This window comes from Lonchura striata, chromosome 9 (genome assembly GCF_050655825.1).
Source record: "Lonchura striata isolate lonStrDom1 chromosome 9, ASM5065582v1, whole genome shotgun sequence".
Classification (NCBI taxonomy): Eukaryota; Metazoa; Chordata; class Aves; order Passeriformes; family Estrildidae; genus Lonchura; species Lonchura striata.
Window position 1 is genome coordinate 10,529,736 of NC_140711.1, and position 26,347 is coordinate 10,556,082.

At 41.6% G+C, this 26,347-nt stretch overlaps 1 protein-coding gene across 17 annotated transcripts in view; it reads right to left on the reverse strand.

Annotated features, from left to right (window-relative positions):
- Positions 1-398: 398 nt before the first annotated feature.
- DOCK10 (dedicator of cytokinesis 10) overlaps positions 399-26,347 on the reverse strand; it is a 144,857-nt gene continuing 118,908 nt past the window's right edge. For 12 of the 17 annotated variants that reach the window (XM_085587690.1, XM_085587684.1, XM_085587685.1 and 9 more), the window contains exons 37-57: positions 26,204-26,270; positions 25,426-25,473; positions 24,668-24,769; positions 23,648-23,772; positions 23,154-23,266; positions 22,296-22,433; positions 20,591-20,773; positions 19,934-20,044; positions 18,345-18,560; positions 17,610-17,667; positions 17,180-17,278; positions 15,468-15,574; positions 14,885-15,007; positions 13,880-13,993; positions 8,813-8,959; positions 8,276-8,486; positions 5,364-5,554; positions 4,615-4,715; positions 4,134-4,272; positions 2,200-2,275; positions 399-1,131 (exon numbers count right to left, since the gene is read on the reverse strand). In XM_085587690.1, coding sequence (XP_085443816.1) covers positions 1,064-1,131; positions 2,200-2,275; positions 4,134-4,272; positions 4,615-4,715; positions 5,364-5,554; positions 8,276-8,486; positions 8,813-8,959; positions 13,880-13,993; positions 14,885-15,007; positions 15,468-15,574; positions 17,180-17,278; positions 17,610-17,667; positions 18,345-18,560; positions 19,934-20,044; positions 20,591-20,773; positions 22,296-22,433; positions 23,154-23,266; positions 23,648-23,772; positions 24,668-24,769; positions 25,426-25,473; positions 26,204-26,270 — 2,537 coding nt within the window. In that variant the 3' untranslated portion in view covers positions 399-1,063. The remainder of the gene's footprint in view (positions 1,132-2,199; positions 2,276-4,133; positions 4,273-4,614; positions 4,716-5,363; positions 5,555-8,275; positions 8,487-8,812; positions 8,960-13,879; positions 13,994-14,884; positions 15,008-15,467; positions 15,575-17,179; positions 17,279-17,609; positions 17,668-18,344; positions 18,561-19,933; positions 20,045-20,590; positions 20,774-22,295; positions 22,434-23,153; positions 23,267-23,647; positions 23,773-24,667; positions 24,770-25,425; positions 25,474-26,203; positions 26,271-26,347) is intronic. The other 5 variants (XM_077785638.2, XM_085587683.1, XM_085587679.1 and 2 more) reach the window with 3 other exon arrangements.

The window sequence follows — 26,347 nt, forward strand, 5'->3', positions numbered from 1 at the left end:
CTGCTGCAAGCAGGGATTTTGTGTGAATGAACATGAAGGAGTGTGGAAATTCCTAAGAATTTGCACAATCACTCCACCTTATCCCCACATGATTCAGAAACTGAAACAAGTATCTCCTAAAGGCACGTGGCTTCCAATGTGCCCTGGGTGAAATCTGGGACTATGAACTTCAAAGGAAAATCTGAGTTTTCTTGGCCTCAAGAAGGAGAACTACACCAAACCTGCTTCCCAGGGTGACTTCAGTCTGGGGCTGTGGGAAGAACCCAAAGCCCATTCTGCAGATGTCAGAAGTGTCTCTCTCAGCATCCACAACAAGACAGACAGTTGGGATGCAGGACGCATCCTGATCTCCACCACTCCTGAGAGTGCTGTCATAGGAATGAACCAATGCACAGAGCTTCAAAGAGAAAATTTTATGGACGCTTTTATACACATACACAAATATTTTAATATTATGGTAACTGAAATGTTATCCATATTCTTAGTACTGTCATAATTAACTAAAAAGATATTTTTTAAAATTTTGTAAAAATGACATATTTTACACATCTTCTATTTACAATTGCAATATGCTTAAATGTTATAAAACATCCACTCTGACCTTTAAAATATATGTATACTAGGACTTAGTATTAGATATATTATAATTTATAGCAAACTTAGGGTTTGCTGTGTACCTATCTATTCAATGGGAATTTTGTAATCAGCCTAGCTTAATAAAGGCTGCTCAAAATCAAAAATTGACAACAAAAAAGAAAAAGAAAAAAAAGAGAGGGAATGTGCAAATATTGGGGCAGGCAAAAAACCAAAAAAAAATCTCAAGCTTGCATGTTTTAAAATAACACCGCGAAGACTTCCAATAAATTAAAATTGTAACCCTCAAATCCTTTTCCTGGTATTGTCCATCAACTTAATTTTCAGTACTATTAATCTAAAAGGAAAAAATACCCTCAACAACAAAGAGCAAACCCCACCCCAGACAGCAGATCTTCCTGAGGCCACGTGCTGCAGTCAGGCATCAGGGTTTGCTGGCATGGCTGCTGCTGGCCCGGAGGAGCTGGCTCTATGGATGACTCGTGAATACGTGCGCTCCATCCCTGGATGTTTTGCTGAGTCCTCCTTGTATGCAATCTTTTCAGGGGAAAAAAAAAAAAGGCAACAGTGAGAGACATCTGAATAATTTGGTGTCTGAAGCGTCCGTTGTCTAAGCAAGGATTTCCCACTTTTTAATTGTTATATAATGGTGCCAAGGATTTGACAGAGGAAAAAGATCTTTCCCTGGTAAATGAAGGCTGCAGGGACAGGGATGACATCCTCTGAATTGGGGGTAAAATGGGGCTGGGCTGGCTTCTGCCAAGCTCCATGGGGTTCCCTGAACTGCACCACTCTCACACAAGTCCCTGACACTTGGCAAACTCACAGACACTCACATCAGCACCTTGTGACCGTGGCACAGACAAGCCCAGCTGTGCCCACGCTGTCATTCGGGGATGCAGAATGCAGAGTGCCCACCCCGGGCAGCAGGGCTGGACCGAGTGCCAGGCTGAGCCTGTGCCAGAGCTGCAGTCGAGCAGCACAGCAAAACCTCTGCCCTGTCCAATGGGTAGGCTTCAGCAGGAAGGAAGATCTTTTTCCTGGAGAAGCTCGTCTAGCCTTGCTAATAGCTCTTTGTTCCTACTTCTGTAAAAGCAGACTGAAAACCTGTCTTTCTCCACGGGTGCTTTGTTGAAGCATTCAGAGCAGAGACAGGGCGATCCCCACCGACCACACAGCAGCAGCACTGGAAGAGAAACCTCTCCCCTTGACAAAGCTCCAGGTGGAGCCCTGCAGCACCAACCCCAGCTGTCCTCAGCCAGGAGCTGCTCTCCCACTGTGGGCTGCAGGAAGAGCACTGGGACTCGGGCATGTCCTGGCAGCCACTTCTGCTGCCATTGGCACTTGCTTTTGCATTAGGGGGCTCTTGTCAAGCTGCCTCACTGGCCTCCCCAAAGCTCACAACTGGGATCCTAAAGAACAGACCTCTCAAAACTGCTCATGGACAGCACATCACACACACAGCTTAGATAGTTTTTTTAAATCTCCCTGAGAAGGGAGTCATTAGAGATGGAATGAAAAAAACATACCCAGCAGAAAAACCAGCAAGTGAGGGAAGTATATGACATTAAAAGAAAAAAATAGATGTAAGAAAAATGAACATACCACTTTTGGCTATAGTATTGAGGGAAATGTTAGACAGGGAAGAAGAGAAGCTGTATAAGCAAGGACCATGACAGAGCTGTCAGAAAAGAAAAACAAAAAAGAGAAAAACAAAAAAGAGAAAAACATATGGTGATGAAAAAGTCACTGTCAGTAGGTGAGAAATAAAACTCTCTTGAATACAACAATGGGAAAGATGGCAAACTGTACTGATGTAAAGCACACAGCACAGATGCAAGAGAGCCTCAAGCTTTCCAACTGTGAGATAAATATTTCAGCCACGGTTTATAGTATGTGATTTCTCTGAGGAAATACTCTGCTCAGAAGCAGGGAGTTCAAGAGTTCACTGCAAGAGGAGTAGAGTTTTCTCAAAACCCTACACTGCCCAGAAAATGGGGCTGTCACTTTTTAGGCTTCCCCAAAGGATTGCAAGTGGGAGACTGCTTTCAGGGTGGACTTTAAAATGCAGATTATTTTGGTAAAAGAGATGACAATTTTGACTTTTGTTGGATGAACTCTTTACACATTAGCATTGCTTTGTACACGTAATTTTGTATTATTTAGTATGAAGAAAACTCAGAGCTCACGGATATAAACATAGAACTCTCCAAATGTTTCAGGAATGCTGAAGTTCATGGGTTGCTCATGCCTCATTGAGCTGACCATTTCCCATTCTTGTGGTTTACACAAGACATAGGGTGCTGCCTATGCACACTGACTGATGGCCAAAATAACTTCCATGTGAGATGCATGAATAGTGATTAACAAATAATACTCTTTAACACTTACATACTTAACAAAACAGTGAGAAATACTGGTTAGGATAAAATCACTGGAATGCTTGAGGTTCACAAATCTTTATACACATGAAGAGGAGAGGAGCACAACTCCCAGACCTGCAGCCACCCCCACCTGGCAGGCACCAGACCTCCAAGCAATTAGGAGCTTTGCACCCAAGGAAGAACTTACTCAATTCCACAGTAAGTGCAACAATGGGCAAAAAATTCAGGTCAATCCATATTCTTCTCATATGTGAAGACGAATAATACAGCATGGGGTAATGGAGAGGCAATTGTCACTTCTGTGAGATGCCACCACTGATACCAGTGGTTAAACCAAGTTACTCTATACCAACAGTGCTTTCAGATGCTACGGGCAACTGGAAATGCAGCACAGCTGCTAGAGAGGAACTATTTATCACATGCAATCTAAGTAGCCTGCCCATAAACATGCAGAGATAAAGTTAAACATGGTTTAATTAGCACTTCAGTATGCAAATAGCTCAATATTTAATTGAAACTGAAAATAAAAAAAAAAACTGCCTGGACAAAGCAGTAGAATAGCTGCAAGTGTGCACTGGAGTCCAATTCAGAATTTTGGGATGAAGTTCATATAATGTATATATGCATGGCTCATCCTTCTGAAGCTGCTAAAACACATGGCATCTATCCTGACAGTGTACTCAAGTATTAAAAAAAATTGAAAAGTAACTTTCTCTGAAAGCTGAATATAAATAGACACAATAAAGATACCTCTTGTGGTTATAAGCTACATCCTAATAGCAATTTACTGTTTTAATTAAATACATCACAGCTATAGGACAAAGCAAGCAAAGCATAAAGCACTAGGTTTAGACTATCTTTCTATGCCTCTAAACCCCAGTCAGCATTTAGCCTCAAAAACTTTCAGCTTTTCAATACGTAGCAAGGCAGCCAGAAAACAGACCTTTGTTGATCAGATATAGAATAAACTTATTTTAAAAACATAAGAGGGGAAGAAACAAAACCCAAAAGCACAAAAATTAAACTGTTTTCTCAGTCACTATTGCATTACAAGGTTTTACTTCTAGTATTTGACTCTACAGCTTCATTTGTCACTAGAAGAAACAATTAGCCACCCTCATGGAGCCCAACCAGCACCAAAATAGATGTTCTGACCTGTTCATTCATAACTACAGAGAGCTCGCTGAGCATATCCTTGTAATGAGACTTCATCTCTCCCTGATACTCAATCTGGTCCTCCTTAATGAGGCGCTCGTTGACATCGAGGGCATGTCCACAGGCTTCAGCAAATTGCCTGCAAGCACCAAAACACAGCAACAATGACACAGGGTTTGTAGTAATGAAAAAACCTATCTACGTACACTTACATACACGGTGCTGCATCTCTTCTCCCCCTTGCAAACTGCACCTTGTTGCAAGTGAATTTAAGAACTCATTCTCAGATCAAAAGAATGTATTCTACTAGGGTAGCTCAGAACTCCAGTAAATGTTTCTCAGGAATGACTTGTGAGATGGGGTAAATGCAGATGTAAATTAGGCTGGTTCAAATCAGCCTGACTTCATGTCTCACCTGCCTGTGCCATGTAGAGTGTCCTATGTGCTATGTGGGGGCTGAAATCCTAAAATTAATGTTTACCTGAAGATTTCCTTCAGAAGCTTAACTTGATTATCAGGATATCTCTTAGCGTTTGTCTCTTCAAGAAAAGCTCGAGCATAGGCCATTGGTCCAGCATTTACCTGGGTGACAAATACACAGCTTAGGTGCAGAGAACAAGCCTTTCATTGTTGTTTCTCTTGTGCTCCAGGGCTTGGAGACTGGCCTCAGGCAAGCTAGGCTGTGAGAAGAACATCCCCTCACTCCAGTCACCGGGATGGAAGCTGAGGAGTTTATTGAGGAAACAGGAGCTGCTCAACCTCCTACGAGCTGCAGATCTGTGCTGGCCTCTCCCAGTCCCCAGCCAGCTGCCCACCCAGACAGTTACATGTTTATTTGAAGACATTTTCATGAGAACATCAGCAGTACAGTGCCGGTCACAATCCCAGCTTTCCTAAACAGGAAATGACAAAGCCAATCCTAGCAAAACTCCCTTTAAAGATTCCACCTGCTTGTGATGGGCCATATTCTAATGTGATACGTGACAGTCTTGTTGGAAAGGTCTTAATTGTTATCACAGTAGAATTGAATTAAAAAATTAACATATAATACCAGCAGTCATCAATGCCAGTGGAAAACTTGCATTCCTTAGTGTGTTTAGAGTGACATCTAACAGCTCTATAATACAGGATATGCCAAAGACAAAATATATCTGGAATTATGAAAATCAGAATAAAAATTTAGGTAGATGCATTGAAAAAAAGATAAAAAAGGCAGAAAATTGTCATTACCTTGACACTGACACTTCCTTGGAGCTTGAGCTGCAGTCGGATCATGTCCACTTCTTCCATTGTGCAAAGCTGATTGAGCTCTGAGACCTTTTTGGACATCTCATCAATGGCCACTTCGATGGGGTTCAGCTCTGTGCTGGTTTGGCTTATGACCTGAATCCTCTTCTTCACGTAGGGAAACAAGTGACTGGCTACGAGAGAGAGAGAAACGGCTCAGAGAACTCGCCCAACAAGAGAGTATTTAGGAAAGCAGAACAATTAAATCAAAGTATTAACTTTGACTTTGTCAATCTCTTTATTAATCCATAAAAATTAAGTTTTAATCCTTGAATGAGTAGAAGTGACATAGCATGTCCAAACTGAATTCTGATGTACCTGGCACTGGAAGAGCATTTCATTTTGAACTCATCAGTGTTTGATACCAAGCTCTGCTCCATGCAGGTGGCAAAAAGCTCTCAGTGCTCAGATTTTAGAATCCACAAATTTCTTCTGCTGAGTTAAGGCACCACATTGTAAGTCCACACTGAACTTCAGACAGCTCAAACCCTCACATCAAACATATTTCATGTTAGAGCCAGGAGCCCTAGGTTAGCTGAATTGGGAATCATTCACTGTGCTGGTGTTGGCAGGGATAGAATTATTTTTCCTTATAGTAGCTGGTACAGGGCTGTGCTCTGGATTTATGCTGGAAACAGCACTGAGAGCACAGGGATGTTTTGGTTATTGATGCTGTGATGCTTACAGAGCATCAAGGCCTTTTCTGCTCCTCACTCCACACAGCAGAGGGGAGGCTGGGGGTGCACAAGGATTTGGGAGGGGACACAGCAGGACAGCTGACCCCAACTGACCCAAGGGATTTTCCACACCATGTGGTGTCACACTCAGCATAGAGTGTGGGGGAAGGAGAAGGAAAGGGGAGGGAATATTCAGTAGTGTCTGTCTTCCCAAAACACTGTTACATGTGATGGAGCTCTGCTTTACTGGAGTTACCTTTACCTGCCTTCCCAGGGAAGCAGCAAATGAATCCCTGGCTTTTGCTTTGCCTGTTTGTGCAACTTTAAACTGTCTTTATCTCAACCTGTGAGTTTTTTCACATTCAAACTTCTCATTTTCCCCATCCCACCAGAGGACACTCAGTGAGCGAGCTGCTGCACGGGGCTTAGATGCCAGCTGAGGTTAAAGCAGGACACTCACCTACAAATGAACCTCCTATTAAAACATCCTTAAAGCAGTGAGGAGGTACTTTCAATATTCAGCCTAAATACTGCTATGGGAGCTGACAGAGGAGTTATTCACCTTTAAAACTCTTTACTTCCACTCAATGCCTTTCATGGATCTCAGGGAGTTTGGCAAAGGTACTGTTATGGTACATTAAGTCTGATCTGAGCTAACACTTTTCTGATTGCCCTACGTGCTTTGGAAGCCTCCCAAAATCCATGCATGTCCTTCTCCACTAAGCATCTGCTTCCAGTCAGCTCAGACCTAAATAAACTCCAGTTTACAGCATGTCTGTCTCATTGGAGAGCAGGAAACCCAGGACTTCCAGAGCTGGAAGCATGAGCCAGGCATGGCAGAGAGCCAGTGAACCAAGGACTGCAGCCACACTGCACCTGCCCTTGGTCCAGCAGGCTCTGGAGCAGAGATGCAGTGCAGGTGCCACTCCAGCCACCCAGACACAATTGACTTCACCACTCCTCCAGCCACAGAAAAAGCCTTGCTTTCTTCTCAAACTAAAAGTGCTTAAGTTTACCCAGGAAACTTTATTAAAAATGAGTGGGAGGGGGAAAAAAGAGAAGAAAAGAATGTTTCCTCTAGTGAAAAGCTCTGAGGTGATGTAGGCACCAAAGGGAAAAACAGGGGAGAAGAGGAGGTAATCAGATTCCCACCTAATGCCAAAGATGGAGCACGGCTGAGAGCAGTGGGAGTGATGACAGCATGTAATAACCCAGGAAAAATATTCTGCCAGAAGAAGAGCCCTCTCTGTTTTTGCCAGGCAGACCATAACAGCTGCACTTTCAAGTCAGTGAAACTACCTGCTTCACTACAGATTTCAAAACACCTACTGCTGCCCAAGCACTTAAATAAACCACACACAAGCTATTCCTCCTTTCTTCTTCTTACAAGCAAAGCTGTGTCATGTAACAAGACACCCTCAGACATCAGTGCCTCTTTCTGGGCTTGCCAGAACAAAACTTTTAGGTGACTATGCTTGCACTGTAAGCATTTTTTTTCACTTTGTCCTGTGGGGTAAGCAGATGCACTGAAGGGAACTAGATTTTCTGTCACTTGGGAGCCTTTGCTGTGACATTGCTGCCCATGAGACAACACCATCTCCATCTCAGACAGTTCCTCATATATCAAAATTCAGACATGTCAAGTTTCAGCAGTAGTTTCACAAAGGAGGCTTTTTGAAAGAGAGATTTCAATCATGATAAGGAGCTAAAAACTTCAGGTTAATATGACTCATGAAGAGAAGACATGTCTAGTGCTCCTGACATTCCTGCCTTAAAACTGATTGAAATCTTACATCTAGCTTAAAAAAAATTCTATATAATGTATCTCACTCCCATTTTGAACAAAAATTTCTATCTGTAAGTTTTACTCTTAGCAGAACAGACATCCTACTTGGCTTTTCTTTGAATTGTTTATTATTAAAACAAAATGGTTCTGAGTGCTAAGCTGCCTCTCCAGCAGAACCACTCCCAAGTTACATCACTGCAAGAACAGGTAAGATGTCAATTATAAGGAAAAATAAAGCATTTGAACGAAAATAACTATGGCTAAGATGGTCAGCAGGTCTGTAGACATGGCCAGCACCCACAGTGCAAAGCTGAGTTATCATCCTGCACAGCTGGCTGAGGGAGCCCTGGCACTGGAGCTGCCCGTCCGGGCGGGGCGGCGGGCACACGTACTGGTGAGGACGGTGCGGCGCTTGCACTGCTCCTCCACCCCGCCGTGCTTCTTCCCCGACAGCGTGAACGGCGTCTCGAACACGAAGCGGTTGATGTTGTGGTGCATCTCAAAGTCCGTCTTGCGATCCTCAGCCTCCTTCTCCTCGAAGAAAGGTGTCACGTAGGTCACCTGGATGTAGGCATATTTGGGATCCAGGTCTTTGGGGTTCACCTGTAGGACCAGGGCAAACATAATAAAATTATGTTAAGTGTGATGAGCTTCCAAGGCATCCATAATATTTTTGATGTATTTATTTATTTATAGCCATACCGATGAAAACTGAGACTTCCAAACGTATTACTCAGATCATGGATGGATACAAGGGTATTTTACCAAGAGTTCCCTAAGAGTGAGACTTTGACTATAGCCATTGGCAAAAATGGATGAAAGCTAAATGAAACAAAACAACCTTCTTCTGCACTGCAGCAAACATCTGCCTGCTCATCTTGCACCATGCACCCAGTTCTCTCACTTGTGCAAAACCACGTCTTTCATACCTTGTTGGAATCCTGGATGATCTTCACGTTATCTATTCCAAACTTGTCTGCATAAAGTTTCATCAGCCTTTGAGAGATCTCAGACAAGCCAGTTAATTTGGGCTCTTTATAGATATACTCTTTACCTTCCTCTTCTTCAAAAAAGCCCTGTTTAGAAAGAAACAAAAGGATACAGTGAACATAATAGGCATGGCAAAATCTGAACAAGGTGCTTACATCAGGAATCAAAGTTGCCTGTACACCCACCAGAGCATCCAGTAGGCCACTTCTAGCACCTAAGTTAAAAGCTCACCTCTGTCCACTCCTAGCAGATATGTGTCTAGGTCAGTGTTTATACTGGTCTGCAATCTCCAAAGTTACCCAGGAAAAGATCCCTAGACATTTATTCACTTAAGAGACTGAGCAGCTTAAAGGATTAAAGTGCTTTCTTGAAGATGCTGATGTGTGTGATGTGTGAAAAAACCCATGGATTAAAAACCAGAATTAAAAATTCTTTAAGTCTTAATAATTTGGTTCAATTAACAGCTGTTTTCTGGACACTGAACCCAGCTGGGTTGTGTGCAGCATGTCACCTCCAGTGCATCCTCTGGAAGCCACATGTGCACATGGCACTGCTGCCCATGGCCATGGCATAGGAGCACCTGGGAGCCAGTCTGCATCTCCTCAGGGCAGCTGAGGAGAAACTCTGGTGGGCACCTTGAAAGGCCACATAGAATTTTAGCACTTCCTAAGACAATTAGCAAATTATTCACATTTGAAAAGAAAAACAAACAAAAAAAAAAGACACAGAGACCATGCTCCTTTGCAACAAAGGTACAGTCTTGTTAAGGTCATTATTTAATACACTGCATGGTCTTGGCAGAGCTTTAATAAAGGGTCCACTGAAGAGCTGAACATGAATCTGTCAGACTTCAGAAGAAATGCCAACCTCTGAAAATTAACAGAGCATTGCATCACCTGCAGGTGAGACACTCGACTGCCACAAGATGAACATGTACACATGTGCTCAGGAGAAGCTCTCCCAGCTGGGCAGAAAGCAGCAGGTGCCCCATTAACAAGGACTGCATTCACCCCAATGCCATGAGCAGCACCAGCTGCTAGGATTTCATATGCAGTTTGGTGATGGGCACCACTGCAGCTACACTCAAAGCCTCTTCCTTTCACCTTAATGCAAAGTGAGCCAGAGGAAAACACCTGAAGCTGCAGGGATAGGGGGAAAGGCATACAGCATTAATGATGTCAGACCCAAGGCCCTTTGAACTTCACATGATGTGGCTTGGATGGCTAATTCTACAATATGCCTAAGCAAACTGCCATCTGTAGAAAAACAGAGAAGCAGAAATTAATGAAGGCAAGAGATATACCCAAAATTTATTCAAAAGGTACTCATGCAAAAACCAGCTTTTTTATCTGGAAGTGTGTTTCAACTTTGCCCTCTAAAATTATTGATTAGGGAAGTCTTCACAAAAAAACTCCAAACAGAATTAAAATAAAATAAATGATAACTTTCATTGCTTCTTTAGGAACGCTCTCCCAAACTTTATTTCAATGGGGATTAATAAATATGTGCATCTGGCTTCTCCTTCAGTGACGACAAGGGGCAATAAAATAGTCTTTTAATTTGGCAAGTGTCAGGAGTACTGTGGGCATTGCTGGAAACCAATAACTAACAGCTGCAACAGCAGCTCATCTGAAGCATCTTCTTTGGTCTCACAGGGACCTTCTAACATTGCATGATTTTTAACAACATTATCAATTAAATTCCACAGGTATATGAAGACCTTCACAGGTAATTAGAGAAAATTCTAGAGCTCCAAAGTTGACATCCTACAAACATCTGTTGAGCTGGGCAGGCAATTGACTTCCTATTGATTACACTGAGAAAATATCTACAGGATCATAGTCTGGTTTCTGATCTTGTTTCCACTGGAGCAAAACTGCTTTATGTGGGAAAACCTCATTAGTTTGATGCAATCATACTTAAACATACTACTCTGGACTGTTTCTGTCAAAAGACATCTGCTTTCTGTTACTATTCAGTGTTTTCAACAAAAGCCCTCATATTTTCCAAAATGATCATACAGCAAGCTAGAATACAGTTTATGCTCCTAAATCCTGATTCTGTGTATGTTTGCATGCTGCAACACAGTGTTTACATATAAGTGCCAAATATCTGCTGAGGATGCATGGCACACTGAGATGATATCTCTGTTAATCATTTCATTAAAAAAAATACCTGAAAACAAAAAACTAACAGATTTAGTCTTATCTCTAATACAAGAGACATCATTTAAGTACATATTCCCTACAGTATTTCAGCTGACAAGTGACAAGCAGAAGTTAACTGTGAGCTATAAATAATCATGTCTGCCATATGTTATATGTCTGGCAAAGACTATTAAAAGTAAGATTAAATATTTTCAGAAGCCAAATATCCTCCAATTTCAGGATTTTAAAATATTAAGCAGCCAAGGTTACATTATCGATGCATATCCCTGGATTATTTTCATCCTGGCTGGTTTGGTCCTGCAAGGACAATGCAGCCTCACAGATGAAAATTATGACAGGGAGCAGCTGATGGTGATGAAGGTAGATGATCTCCTGAACAGCAGGTTACTGGTTTGCACTGAGCTCTGATGCTCGGAGACACCAGTTTTGACCCAGGCTGATCACTGTGAGAGTTCTGACAAGGCCCTTCCTCATCCTCACACACCTCCAGACACAGCCTTGGAGCTCACAGTACATCAGACCCTTCTCTGCCCTTTGTTGAAAGGTGCTGAGGTAAAACCTTCTGCTTGACCTGCCAGGAGTTGACATCTAATGGCTCTTTCCCTGTCTCATCCCACAGTAAGTGATTGTGATCACTATGAAACTTTGCCCTTCAACTTCTCCAGCTTCTCGTACACACAGGAGAACAAACCTTCAGCTCTACCTTTACCTGACACTGCTCTGAAAAACAGGTCTTGAATGTCTTTGCTCATCAGCACAATATGAGTCCTCAGCTATGCAGTATGTTTAACAGGATGTATTTTGGCTCTTAATTCAAGAAAGGTACTGACTTCTCAAACACTCATCGATGAATAAACTCATATGCACTGGCTAGTGTGGTCACTTGGGGGTGCAATGAGACACTGTCACCAAAGACCTTTAACAGAATGTGCTGTCTAAATCAGCAGCTGCCATGAGATCTGGCTCTCTGAGCTGGCACATAAATCTTGCTGGTGAAAACAGATGACTGTGCCCTCCTTGAGGATCACATTAATTCAAACCATCCTTGCACAGGGTCTCCGCAGCAATGCAGTAGCCAAATTCTGCCTCTGCCTTTGCATGAAGAACAGTTTTCAGGTGCAGCAGCAGATCATCTTTCTCCACTAAGAACCCCCAAAATTCTCCATCCCAGTATTAACATTATTCTTTTGTTCTTTAATCTGCTTTCCCTGCAGCTTTTGTTTCAGTTAAGGAACAGCAGCCACGTCACATCTCTCCTGCAAAGGGCAAGGAGAAAGCAGTGCCTGTTGCCTTTAGAGCCCAGTGACTGGGGGGAACAAACAGAGGAGGACATGGCTGTGACAAAGTCACACCCTTAGAGCACTAAAGCTGTTTAAATGAAGTTGCCCTTGTGGCACTGGCACCTGGAAACTCATTGCACTGTCACAAAGATGCTAACCCAGTTCAGCAGAAGTGCTGCAGCTAAATTACCCAGTGGGAGAGCCACTGGCTCTGGGAGAGTGCTGCCCAGAGGCTGCAAGTAGGAGAGCCCTGTTTTGCCCTGTGCTGCTCCCATTTTGAGGAAGGTTAGGCATAAAGAAAATTCTGCCCTTCCTCAGGTGCAGCTCACCTCCTCCTTGTATTTGGCAAGTTCAGCTTTGCTAATCTGTCCAGAGAGCCAGGACCTGCCATTCCCCTCTGAATTCCCATTTGCTTGCTCCTACAAGGGACTGACAGGACCTTGGCCATGGCCACAGCCTGCCCAGAGTGCTTCAGTGGCCAATGCCATGGACCTGAGACTGACACTTGGGAGCTACTGTGCAGGCCAGGAAAGCAGGCTTGCATTCAAACAGCATTAATGCAAGACTTGCATCAGAGGAAGAGGGGCTCCAATTCCACTCCCAGTGAAGCTGGGAGGAACTTCCACTGAGATGAGATGGAGCAGCATTGGGCCCCACAGTGCACACACAACATGATGACAGGTACAGCTTGGTAATTCAGGTAACTGAACAAACAAAAGTTAGTTTGCAGGATGCAACAATGAACGCAGCAACGTTATTTCATCTGCCATGAACCAAAGAATCAAGAGCACAGAAAAATTAATGTTAAGTAACAATAGAGGGAAGGATGAAGGATGTGTGAGGAGAATTAAACAAAACATGCAACAGAACTAGACTTACCACAGCCTTGAATAAGATCAAAAGGAGAAAAGAGCAAATTTCTGCATTAAAATCTAATTAGCAAACAGAATGATTCACATCAATCTGTTGTTTACACACTTTATATTTTAGAGCACAGGAAATTTATGCTTGCCAAAACCAGGACTAAAAGGAACATGCTGGATTGCTACACTGGTTTGTGGTGGAAGAAAGCACAAAATAATGCTTCAAGGGTGCTGAGGCACAGCAGAGGGAATAATGCTATTCTACAGTACATTGCACAGAACCAGAGGCAGCCTGGAAGCAGAAGGCAGAGCCAGTGAAAAACACAACAAAGCATCTACTGCATACTGCTCTGCTTTAAGATCTAGTAGAGGAGAGTTCCATATACCAAAGATGCCTTATCTGGTTCTATTTATGCTGTAGTTTGTAAAAACCTGCCCTGCCTCAGTCTCAGCTTTGTTTTATGAAGCCAAGAACTAAAGCTGACACAGAAGTCTGGTCTCCAATACACCACTAAATCCATAGCAGTGGTTTACACAGAGACAACTGAACACTCCCGCCTGACTAAAATCCTACTGGGAGTCTGACCCATGAGGCAGCTTTTACCCTGTGATTCACTACCGAGTGCTTCCCTGAACTGTATCACAAACAGCTTTGAAATCTCTGCCTGGAGACAAAAGAGCCCGAGCTCACTTACCTGCCCATAAAATGCCACCCTGTAATATCTGCCAAAGAGACGCTTCTCAGAGTTCACCACCTCTGCAACCTTCAGGTAGGAGCGGTGGATGTCGTAGTACAGGTCCGACAGCCTCTGCATGGACAGACAGACAGAGGGAGGGGGGTGAGGGCAAGCCAGCCCCTTGGGAAATGCCACCACAGCTCTGCACAGCCATGCCTTGCCTTAACTGGGTTCCCAAACCTTTGCAAAGATGGCTGGATGTGCTAAGGGAATAGTTTAACCTTGTTAGCAGTCACTAAAGATTCATTGCAAGGTTTCTGTCATCTTCTGAGGAGTTTTGTGCAATGGATCCTTTGTGTACAGAGAATCATCCCACAACCAGACTGTGCTGCTGACCTAGTAAGGGGTCAGAGAACCCAAGTGCTGTTTGTGCAGGTGAGAACAAGGTGCCAACGCCTCCAATCAGTCCCCAACCTCATACAAAGATGTGCTTCCCACAGTTAAACAGCACTTTCTCAGGATAGTGAACCAAAATTTCAGGGAAGTTGACATCTGAGGATCTGCTTCCTTAGCATACAGCTGATTGTTATCTACCACTTTGTGTCTCTTTAATTTAAACCCAAAAAAATCAGTAAATGCAGTTATCATCTGGCTATTCACAGCCAGATGATTTATGTAAATAAGAAACTAAGAAACCCTGAAATTGTGAAGAAATCACACAATTTTATCAGCATTTTCTGAACTTAAATACAATGCAAATGTGTTCTTGGTTTAAAACGTATGTAAAAAATTATATCCACTGGCTAAGACAAGAGGTTTCTTTAATTTTTTTTACAGATGCTGAAAAGAGGCAGAGAAGACATGAATGTTCTTTATTTTTTCACAGCACAAAATATTAAAAGGAGAAATTAGAGACAGGAAGAAAATACTCTTTTTAAAGAAAGCGCATTTTTCCCCTATAAATTTTGATCTTTACCGTTATCTTAGGATAATTAAAAAGACACAAGCCAAATGCCCACTTACTTTAAAGTCCCTCTGCTTTTCAAAAACAGCAATGATGGGCTTGTTAACCTCAGCAATAAGCTCGTATCTCTCAGACTTCCAGAGGTACTCAACACACAACTCCAGCTGTTCCACGAGAATATTCTGCAATTTCACAAATGCAAATAGTTCAGTTACTTGACAGCTGGTGGCATTTAATTAATAGCAATGCAGCAAAAGCACATACCCACTACTTCATTTTTATTCTGGAACTTCTATATTAAGGTTTATTGCAATTGCAAAATGTTCAATCAGATATTGGTGACCTAGCTCTTTAGACAAAAACCCCTGAAATCATAATAACCTGAAAATACTTGAATAGTTGACATCTCATGAAGAATGTGCTTGCTTCATGGGCTTCTCCCTGCCCTGACTTTCAGTTCTGGTACTTTATGTTCTCCTTAGCTAAACACCACTGCAACAGCTGTGACATTTCACTCAAAAGCTGCATGCCTTTTAACATTGCCTGAGTAAACTCATTCCAATTTGCTGTAACGTGCAGGATTCTGCTAGAAATAACATTCTGTTAATACAGAACAGGTATATAAATTTTAACATTACTGACCTCATTATAGGGAGTATCTTGCATCCCAGAGTCTTCCTTCATAGCACCTTCTTCTTTAATGTTGGGGGTAATGCTCAGAAAAGCAGGCCATCCCATGGAAAATAAGCCTTCAAGTGCAAGTCATAAGAAAAGCTATTAATGACTGACCAGATACTTCAAGAAGTTACTAGATGCCATTAAAACAGAGCTGATGAGTTAATTTCTTTCATAGCCCAAGTAATGAGAAATACAAAATGAGCTGATGGCATTTATAAGACTATTCCACATTTTCCTCAGTGATACACATTCACTTCTCTAGGCAAAGGGGAATGCTAGCATTTTCCTGGAGCAGTGTTTACTCCTCTCTTTGGCCTTTTGCTGCCAGAGCTCTAAGTGCTGGCAGCCCTTCAAAGCTCCACGTGCACAGGAATGCCCCTGGCAGGCTGAGGTGACACCATTCACACCTGGGGACCCGCAGGTGTCCCTTGTCGGGTGTCCTGGGGGCACAGTCCCAGGGCTGCACAGCCCAGGGGAGGTGCTCCAGGGCACGCTGTGCCCATGCTGGGCTCCAGGCCAGGCTGTGGCTGTCCTGTCCTGCCCCGGGTCAGCAGTGCTGCCAGGGCCCAGCAAGGGACTCCCCTGCAGAAAGCTCTGGCTGGTGGCAGCAGGCATGAAAAGGCTCATAAGGGATAAAACTGAACTTAAATTGAGTATTTGCTAATTAACTTGTGAGGCCTTAGTACCATGGTTGCAGCAGGAACAACTTGCACAGGCATCACACTTTACAGATCAGGAAGGGTTTGCCCTGCAAGGATTTTCCTACTGCTCTGGAGTGGAGAAGGTAAAGCTGCTAGGGGAGGTGACAAACTCCTGGCAAGGCACATGTTTAATTTAACAGAAGGAAAATGCTACTATGGATCAGTTAAAAAAGCTAACCCATGGACACTGAGTTGGGAGCCTCCATCCTCTCTCTCAAGTTTTGAAAATTGTCTAAGTACATGTTTAAAATGACCCAAGTTCTTCACTTCAGCTACTATAATCTTTATTCAGACAAAGTCTTTTATCACTACTGAACTGTCTCACAACTACGGCTCTTCACAGAAAGCTTCCTTCTAAAAGGATACATTTTTTTCATCTTGTCCACAGAAACTTCCAAATGCATTGAAGGACTATAGTCTTTCCTTGTTTTCTCTTCCCCGGATATTTGCCCTTGACCCTGGAAATTGCTCTTTGTGGAAATTGCTAACATATCTCATGCTGAAAATTACTATGAAATACAGATTTTATAAACTAAATAACCATTGGCATAGAAGCATTAAAAATATAAGCCTGCACTTTATTTTTAGACAAGTATCATAGATTTTAAAAAACCCCTTTATCTATACTAAGTTACATATGGCTAACCAGATTCTAATTCCATCCCCTACCCTCCCAGCTTTGGATAACCAAAGAATTGGACATGGATTTGCATGCTAAACACCAATTGACCCAAGAGGGATTTTCCTGTCGCAAAGCCCATAACCAGAGACATTCTGAGCAATCCATCAAACCAGCCAAAGAGCATCAGGAAAGGAACTCAGGATGTTTTCAACATTGCTTTCTATAACAGCCTTCAACATGCAATAGAAACAGTTTTGATTTGTTTGATATTTTTCCAGATCAGTTGGAAAACAGCAGTTTGATCTCCTAATCATGTTATTTGACCCACAAACAGGCAAGGTTAGAGCACTCACTTCCTCCATTGTGAGTTGTTAGTAACACATTACTATCAGAGACTTGAGCATCTTCCAGGAGCATACGTGAGGTACAAATCTTTTCCATTTTCCAGTAACCTATGATATTGTAAGATGATATTAGTATACTGCTACTGATATGTGTTAATACATGCATATTTAATAACAACAGACTGACAAGTGAAGCATTCTCTTTTAGCACTAGCTTGCTAAACATTTAATTAAACTTCTTTGCACAAAACACACTTTCACTGTTCCAGTCTAAGACTAACATTTATGATATATTTTAAAAATAAAACATTTGGGAAGGATTCAAGCTGCTTGCTTTAAGAATACTTTACATATAAGGAAGGAAAGAGGGATAGCCAAGAATGATTTTGAACAATAATATTTATAGATATACAGTTGGTTTTAGGTATGTTGATCTTACCTTTTCTCTTCAGGTACTCTGCAATGAGAGCAGCAATATGAATATAGCACATAGCAGCCTGCAGTGAGAGACCAATACACATGGATATGTTAAAGTAGCCTGAATTACAGCATACATGTGATAATGAGCATAACTTTCAGCACTGCCAAATCACAAGGCAGAAAAGGGAAGACAAAAGTAATGTAAGAAAATGAAGGATTAAATGATGAAATTCTCCTCAAAAGTAAATTTCCTGAGGTGTCTTATGTAAATGCATAGATTTTCTCAAGAAAACCATCAAGATTACTTAGTAAATAAGGTATCCCTGGGTTATGCAGTGGAATTTTGCATCACTGTTTTAGTCTTTGATGAACATGACAACACATTACAAACAAAATTCCTCTCCTAGGCCATAGTGGGAGAGAAGGAAATCCTTTTTGTGAGTTACTCACTGCTCGTAACCTCCTCTACACCACAGCTACTGTGCCTATTAGGGGCAGGCAGCAGAGGTGCCAAAGTGACACTGTCAGACAGTTTCAAGTCTTGCTCCAGCATGTATCAGGTACTCAAGATCAGGCAAGCTGGGATGAGCATATCACATCTCCAGGTGTTTTCAAACATCTACTCTGATTTCAAATATATGAGAGAGACTGTAGGATTTCTTAACTCACTACTGCTGTCAGTGTTCCAAAGCCCTTTTAATCAGAAAGCTCAGACTAAAGACAAACTGGTTTCCTGTTCATTTCTTTACATTACCTCTGATAAATCTCCATTTCTTGCATGAATCTTGGCCATGCTTTCGAGCCATGTCCTGCGTAGCTCAGGAGTGCTGGCATAGGAATTTGCTAGGCTGTACTGCAGATCCACCAGCATCTCAGGGTCCTTCTCGTGCTCCTTCATCTGAGCTGTGGCCATCAAAACCGTCCTGATGCGCTTGGTCAGATCCTTCACCTCTGCTGGGAAATTAACGTTCTTTGGGAAAGATAAGTAATGCATCACTGAAACCATCCAAAGAGCCCCCTGCTGCACCCCCAAGCAAGCTGAAGTTCTGCTTCCAGAGAAACTCCACCCCTTCCCTAGCTGGGCAGGCTTTGGAGCAGTCACAGTTCCAGAACATGCACACATTGCACACAAACCCTGGGTGTTTTTTCCTGATGGCTCACAGCACTACGAGATGGCCCAAGTCCATCACCTGTTCCGCTGCAACAGCCCTGCTGAAGTCAGGGAACTGGAACAGGTGGTCCTCAATTGCTTACTGGGTCCAGAACTGGATCCTTGCACACTTTCCTCTGAGCAGCAGCACCGTGTGCTATAGATAGTTCTGCTTAACTACACTCCCAGCATGTTTCACCATGGGAATAAAGCACAAGTCTGGCTCCTGACCTTCTCACACTGTGCTAGATTAAAACAGAGTCCTTCTATTACTCACATCAGCTGTTCTCAACATATTTAGCTCAGCTCTTCAATTTTTCTTTTTCAGATAAGCAGTGAAATATATTTGTTTTCAGACTTATATCCATCCTTTGTTTTCTTTAAAAGTAAAACATTCAGAAAAAGTAAATGAAATTAAATACTCCCTCCTCTATGTCATACAGAGATAAATAAGTGACAGAAACAGTGTGACTATCTGCAGTGCTGTGAAATCAAAGCTGGACTTCAACAACAAAGAGAATTACAATGACATCTTATTACTTCTGCTAACTATCTACCAATTTGCTTATGCTAACTTTATTATTAATCTCAGTGGAGATACCCTAAAGTCACCTTCAGAGAAGAACAACACCTCCAAAGTATAAAATTGAAAATGCACATAGACACATGCTTGGACAAGAATTGTAAAAATTAAAAACCAGATATTTTTTCAACAATTTTTATATAGACAATAAATATAATAGCAGTGGTAACTTGTCTAAGAGCCAAGTATACCTTCAGTGAGTTAGCAAGGTCTTAAAAAACACAACTGTTGTGCCTGTTTCTACTGCACATTTATTGAACAGAGGAAAGGGAGCAATTGTAAACTAGAAATTGTTTAACTGCAATTGTGTTCCATTAGTATGTATGTATATATGTATGACCTCTGACATGAGGCAAATGAACAAAATAAGCAATAAATATCAAATAATACAATTTCCAAATACAAATATTTTTGTTTAAATATTATTTTCAGTTATTAAGCTTCTGAGTCACAAACACCTTCATGAACTTCAGATTGCTTGAGAAAGGCACACTATGAATGCATAAATCACTAGTTAATAGAGCCAGCAATTTAATTTACTGAAACACTTGCTCCTGTGAAATTGTTGACCTTTTGCAAGAGGTAGTGATTGACAAAAAATGTTTCTTACTTTCATCTGCTTGTCTCCATTAGCAAAATTATTTATAATTGCGAGCGAATGCTGAAATCGAGATCCGCCAATCCCCGCATCCGCTATCAGCTGGCTCACTGCCTTGATGAGCTGCACAGGGAGCAAACACAGGATGCAATTAGCAAAGACATCAGAGTTTCAGGAGATTTTTTAAACCCTATTTTAGTATGACTTGATGTACCAGGCTAGTGTAATTGCATACCTGTCTTATGAAGGTAACATGTACAAAGGCAAGGACTGTGAGTAATCTTTCAAAAGTTTGTAGCTGCTCACACTTTGCAGTGTAAATATGTTATTACTGGGCTTTACATGTCTGTTCCTGTAATGTCATATTCTGTTTAGTTCCTCCATCAGCTGTGTTCCAACTGCTGTAAGCAACACATGAGTCAAGAATAGCCATTAATCTGGCAATGCAGATACGTTCACAGCTGTTGTCTCTCCCTGGAACAGAGCTGAGCAGCCCAAGAACAGCAGAGAATCCAATCCAACTTCAGACTTGGCATGAAAATCAGGCTGCCACAGAGAACTGCCTGTCTGAGGACTGCAAAAGGATTGCCTTTGCTTCAATGCATAAAAAAAATAATGATAAAAAAACTAATGCACGTTATTTAAATATTGATCTCACACTTCACTTACCTGTAGATGGGACCTGACTATTGATTTCTGCTTGTTAAATTCAAAGTTCTTCCTCATGAAAAAATAAAGAAGAGCAGATGCTTCTGTCTGAGTTGAACGTGACCTATGGTTACAGCACTTCAGGATTTCATAGCAGAGGGAACCACAGAGATCTGCTTGTCCTTGGAAGAATGCTGATGGGAACTATTGAAAAAAAAGTGTGAACATGTTCAGTACTACTCTCAGGTCTCGGTGCAGTTATTCTGAGTTAACAGGTTTTTTTAACCTTTCAGTAACTCTCCCACAGTTATTCATACCAGGGTTTAAATTTAACATAATCCCACATGCAAATTAAGATTAATTAAGAACTATACTCAGACTTTCCTACAAACACTGCATGCCATCGAACTGGCCTCTAGGAAGCCCAGAGAGCAGCTGACACACAGCAAGCCCAGCAGCAAGGAATCTGCCAGGAATGCACGACAGCTAAGCAGGAAAAGCAGGGGCTCTGCATGATTACAAAAGCTGTTCAGCAGAAGGAAAATACTTTGAGTAGCAAGGTCAGTGAACTTCCAGAGGTCAAGGGTTTGAAGAGCAGGAGACAACAGAGAAGGGTTCTCCAAACTACACCCACTATTACCAGCAGGGTGAATGCAACAGAAGAATGAGGGAGGAGAGGTGGAAATGTACACATGGGCTATAGATCTTAATTATTGCCTGAGGGGTTCTGCTGCAGGAACCACAGCAAATCCCTGCTCCCACAGAACCATGAAGGGAGAATTCAATCCCAAAAGCTACAGGATAAATGAGAAGTGCAATTTTGGATATTTATTCATTCTCCCCATTGCATGGAGTCCTTCCATTTCCAGCTGTCTGGGATGTCATTTAAAGGTGCCTGCGGATGGTTTACTTCATATTTCCCCCATGTCCTCCAGCTGCACTACTGGGAGAAGCATGATTTCCTCCTTCTTTCCCCTGAGATAACAAGAGGGAGGCCACATGCTGTAAACTCAGCCACACTCTTGTGTTTCATAGAAACAGTTAGGAACCAAGGCCAGCCTTGCTTTCACTTTCCCAGAGCAACTGGTACGTGAGTGCTACAGTCTGGTTGGTTTTCAGAGGATCTCATCTAGCTCTGTGACTTGGAAACTGTGCAGCGTTTGCAGCTGGCACCAAGTGCCTGATTGACCACGACAATTTAACACAAGTGCAATGCGAGCAAAGAAACAGTTTGGCACATAACCATACTGTTTCCTGTGTTTAAAACTAGGTATTTGTAAAACTGTATTAGTGTGGATGAGCTTTTGGTGAAGTGTATGTAATACTCTCCTGCTGGTTCCTCTGGGGACAGCAGTAACCATTCCCTGGTGGATTCTGCAAACCAGGTATCAGCCACGAAGACCGTGGACCTCTAGGCTTTCAAACTTTCTTCCATAGATGGTAAAAGCAGGAAAGTCACGGGATACACAACAGAGCTGGACATCACTCATCTACTTACATTAAAACTTTCCTTCCTCTTCTTAGCAAATTTTTCAATTTCAAAACAGAACTGTTTTTTCAGACATTGTGAACTCCTTACTTTTAATCAGCAATAAATCAGACCATCTTTGTCAGGAGTAAGTATTAATATAGTAAGTTCAGAACTCTTGCCAAGTGTCCAATTGTCCCCAAGCTGTACTTGCTGTAACATATTGCTAGGCATGACTAACAGAATAAACAGAGTTACCTTGCCTACAAACAGCCGTAAAGCAGCAAAGACGTGTTTGAGAGCTGCTGCTGACTGGTTGATTTGCAAAAAGAGCATGTGTGTGTCAAAGACTTTCTTCATCAACACATTCTGGCAATCAGATTGTTGGAGCTGCCTCTGAAAAGTTCACAGACAAGACAAGACATTGTGGTTATTGAAGTGAATAAATAGGAGAAGGATCTGCTGGGCATTCCCTCAGAGTGCTCCTAGAGAGATGCTTTTTTCAATGTAATATTTCTGCAGATGATGCTTTCCCAGCCTGCTGCAGACTCTTGCAGTTTTTCAAGAAAAGCACTTTGCCATTCCTGTACTACTCACAGATTGTATACAATATATTTAAGGGTTAAGATGATAGAAAGGGAGCCCTAAATGTGAAAGGAGCTATTTACTGTATTGTGGCTGTGAGACCTTCAGGAAGTTGTCTGGGCTTGCTCAGCAATCTGAGCAATTTTTAAGGAGGCAGAGGATTTACCTGCTGACTTGCAGAGATAGAGATAATAAGCAGTTTGGAAATCTGTTGTTGAAAATCACTGAAATCTAGAGGGGCAAGCATGATTCAGAAAGGGTGATGTAATCCTAGATGACAGACACTTCCAACTAGAGCGGGGTTGTACATAGCTCTGGAGATGTAGGATGTTATTCTTCCACCTCTTTCTATTCAGGTTGGGCACTATGAACCAATGCCCTCCTCAAATACCTTCACTGAGGATTGGCATATCTTATTTCCCTATTCTGCTGTCAGACATTTCAGGTTTTCTGTGTGCCTGCTCCCCCAAGGCCTTCCTTTCACCCCATACCCCACCAGTTCAAGCAGAAAAGAAAACCAGCAAAACATACCTGGTGATTCAGAGTGTAAAGACACAACAGGTCAAGGATTGTGAGGGAAACTTCTGTAGCAATGTTTGCCTCTGTGTCTACATACTGTACAATGTCTGTTTCATTGGAGGTGCCTGCAGCATAAAAAAAGAAAGATTAAAACCAATCTTCTGAGTGTCGTAAAAGATGACTTAATTCTGATCCTTAAGTCTCATCACAGCAGAGATGGTGTCCTAACTGTACTTCTAACCAAAGTGGTATTTTGAAGAAAACTGCTCATAGGAGATGAAAGGGGAGGAAATTTGAGTCAACTCTCACCAACTGCACCAGTGATCTGAGTACATACTCTCACTATTTCTGTTCATGCTCAAAGGAGGGAAGAAACCTAATTGGGAAGTGGGATAGATGACTTCAATCTCATCATTTTAAGAGCCTCTGGTCAAGAAGAGGTCTGTATAGACCCTGATCTAAATCCCACAGAATTCCAGACGGAAGTAAATAATTTCTGTACTTACTTGCAGTGCTGCTGTCTATCATCTGCAAGAGTTTGGGGTTAGAAAGTGCATTTTTGCCTCGGATTATTGGTAATGTTTGCGATCTGTGGTGCTTGTGGCCATCGTGACTTGAAGTAGAATGCATCCTGCAATTGAAAGGTACCATTAAAAACAGAAAAACGGAATAAACTACTGTGCCTATTCAGAATTTTCCATGTCAGTTCCAACAGTGCTGCTCCATAGCTGAATGAAGCAAAATTAAGCAAAATGCTTCAGAGAAACAAAAATTAAGGAAGTCAGTGTGGTGGACAAAACAAACATCTGCTGTGATTTCTTGAAATCACAGGGGACAAAACTTCCATGAAGCACTGGAAAAAAAAAGCATCAACTGTTTCAGGCTGATGTTTAGAAAACTGTCTTTGGATGAAAAAAAACTGAGGTAAGTTCTGTTGACTCCGAATATAAGAAAAATATGTCCTGCTTAAGAAAGAAATAATACAGTTTCTATGAGGTGAAAGAAATGATAAACTGACAATGACAGTAAAAATACATGTGTGCATATTCATGTGTTCTTTTAATCCTCTTCGATGCTGACAAACACATCATTAATTTATAATGAGAAGCTTAGAACTAAAACACCAATGATTATTATAATTTTTGAAAGGATTTTATATTTGTAACTACTGTAGAATTCAGGAAGATTTAACATCGCAAAATTCAGGTAACTTTTAAAAACACATTTCTTGTTTATTTCTTTTAAAAATGTAATTTCATAAATTTACATGATTAAAATTATTCTAGGACAGAATTACTCCCTGAATGTATCAGTCTAACAAATAGCTTGTAAGTCAAGCCAGAGAGACTCAACTTTTTTACAGTTCAAAGCTCTGAAATTTGTTACATATTTTGACAACCTCTTTTCAGTCAATGCTGTGACAGAGTACAAGGGCTGTAGGATGAGAGCCCAGGCTGGGGCATTTATAGAGTTAGGAATTCAATGTACCATTCTGGTATATATATAGAGTTAGGAATTCAATGTACCATTGTGAGAGCAGCCCTGATGCCTGGCCAGAGGAGTTCGAACCTTTCAGAGTTCCATTGTTCTGGGTGGCCTGGACAAACTTAAAAGCAGCTGCAATTTTCCTGTTAAGAGAAAGAGAAAGTAAGTGTTGATCTGTTATGAAATGTGACACTGATTTTGCCATGTCCCTGAAGAGTAAATGCAGGCCTGACTAAACCTGGTGTGGAACATGAACTGGTTCATCTGGTGACCTTTAATTTTGACGCTGCATGACATAGACAAGTTCACAGCAGTAATGTAAAATTAAAAACGAAACACCAGCTGAGACAAAGTGTGCATTCCACATTTCACAGCTGAACATGGTGTCACATCTTTTCAGGGAGACAGGAGATTTTTTTTTTTATTGCTGTGAAATAATTATCTATGCTTATTAAAATGAATCTTTCCATGACATGGATGGGAATAGAGTGTTCAAAGTTCCCTTGTTCGGCATATGCACAGAAATGTAGTCAAGAATGGCCCCAGTATTTTGGGTTATAAATGCAATAATGGTTATCACATCACGCAATTCATCCTTTATAGCAAATATGTACTCAGATATGCAGAACATCACATTATGATCAGTTGCATAAAAGAAGAAATGAAGCATGCATTGGTTTCAGTGTCACAAAGAGATTCTTTCAAGAGAAAATTGACAGATACACTGTTAATCTCATTTAAATCTAACAAATGCTGTAATGTCTAAATACTGCAACAGAGTCTGTAACTACAGAATTACCTGACAATATTGCGCTTTCCTAGATATCGGAAATTTTGCAGACAAACCCTGAAAGATAAAATAACACATTTTATGCCTATTAATGGCTTTGTACTTATGAAAAAAATGCTGAGTCTTAGTGCCTCAATGAGACCTATGGTATATGCACCCGCTAGTAAGCAAAAAGAATTGCTGGGAAGGCAGCAGTTTCTAGCCAGAGACACACGAGGTGTGGTACGCTTTGCACACCCATGTTCTCTTTCTCTACAGTTGAGGATTCCTGCCTGGTGAGATGGCAAAGGCAAAAACCTGGCTGCAAAAGCATTGCTGCATCACCAGCTGAAGGTAAATAGATCACATTTCAGCTACAAGATGGTGAGGAAATTCCAAAACCAGCTACCTGCTGGATTCTGCAGTCATGCATTGATTGGATTGAGCAAACCACCCTGGGGATGTGAAAAGCAGTTCATCCTACATTATGTAACTTTTATTATGGCTGGGAAGTTTTGAGGAGCTAAATACATTTCTCAAGGGAAGAACAGAATCTCAACACCAAATGGGAAACTAATATGAAAATATCTTTTAGGAGGAAGACCCGAAGCACTATAACCCTTTTTCATGGAAATTACAACATATGATTAATCTCATTATGACTTTGGAAGACTATAGCAAAATAATTTAAGATACAAGAGCTATCTTGGACTATTCCAATAGGTGAACAAACCCAAGGAGGAATTGTTTGCAGCCAGCACTTTAGAATATTCAACACAAAAATCAAGCAACCACAAAGTAAACTTACTCCAAGATGCTGAAAAAGTCTGTTATTTCTGAGAAGGGTGCTCGCAACCAGTAGGAAATCAGTGCATCTAAGGGGAGATATTAAAATATATTGTGTATCCATTACAGGAAATTAAACTTAGCCCAAAACCTATGAAATACACTG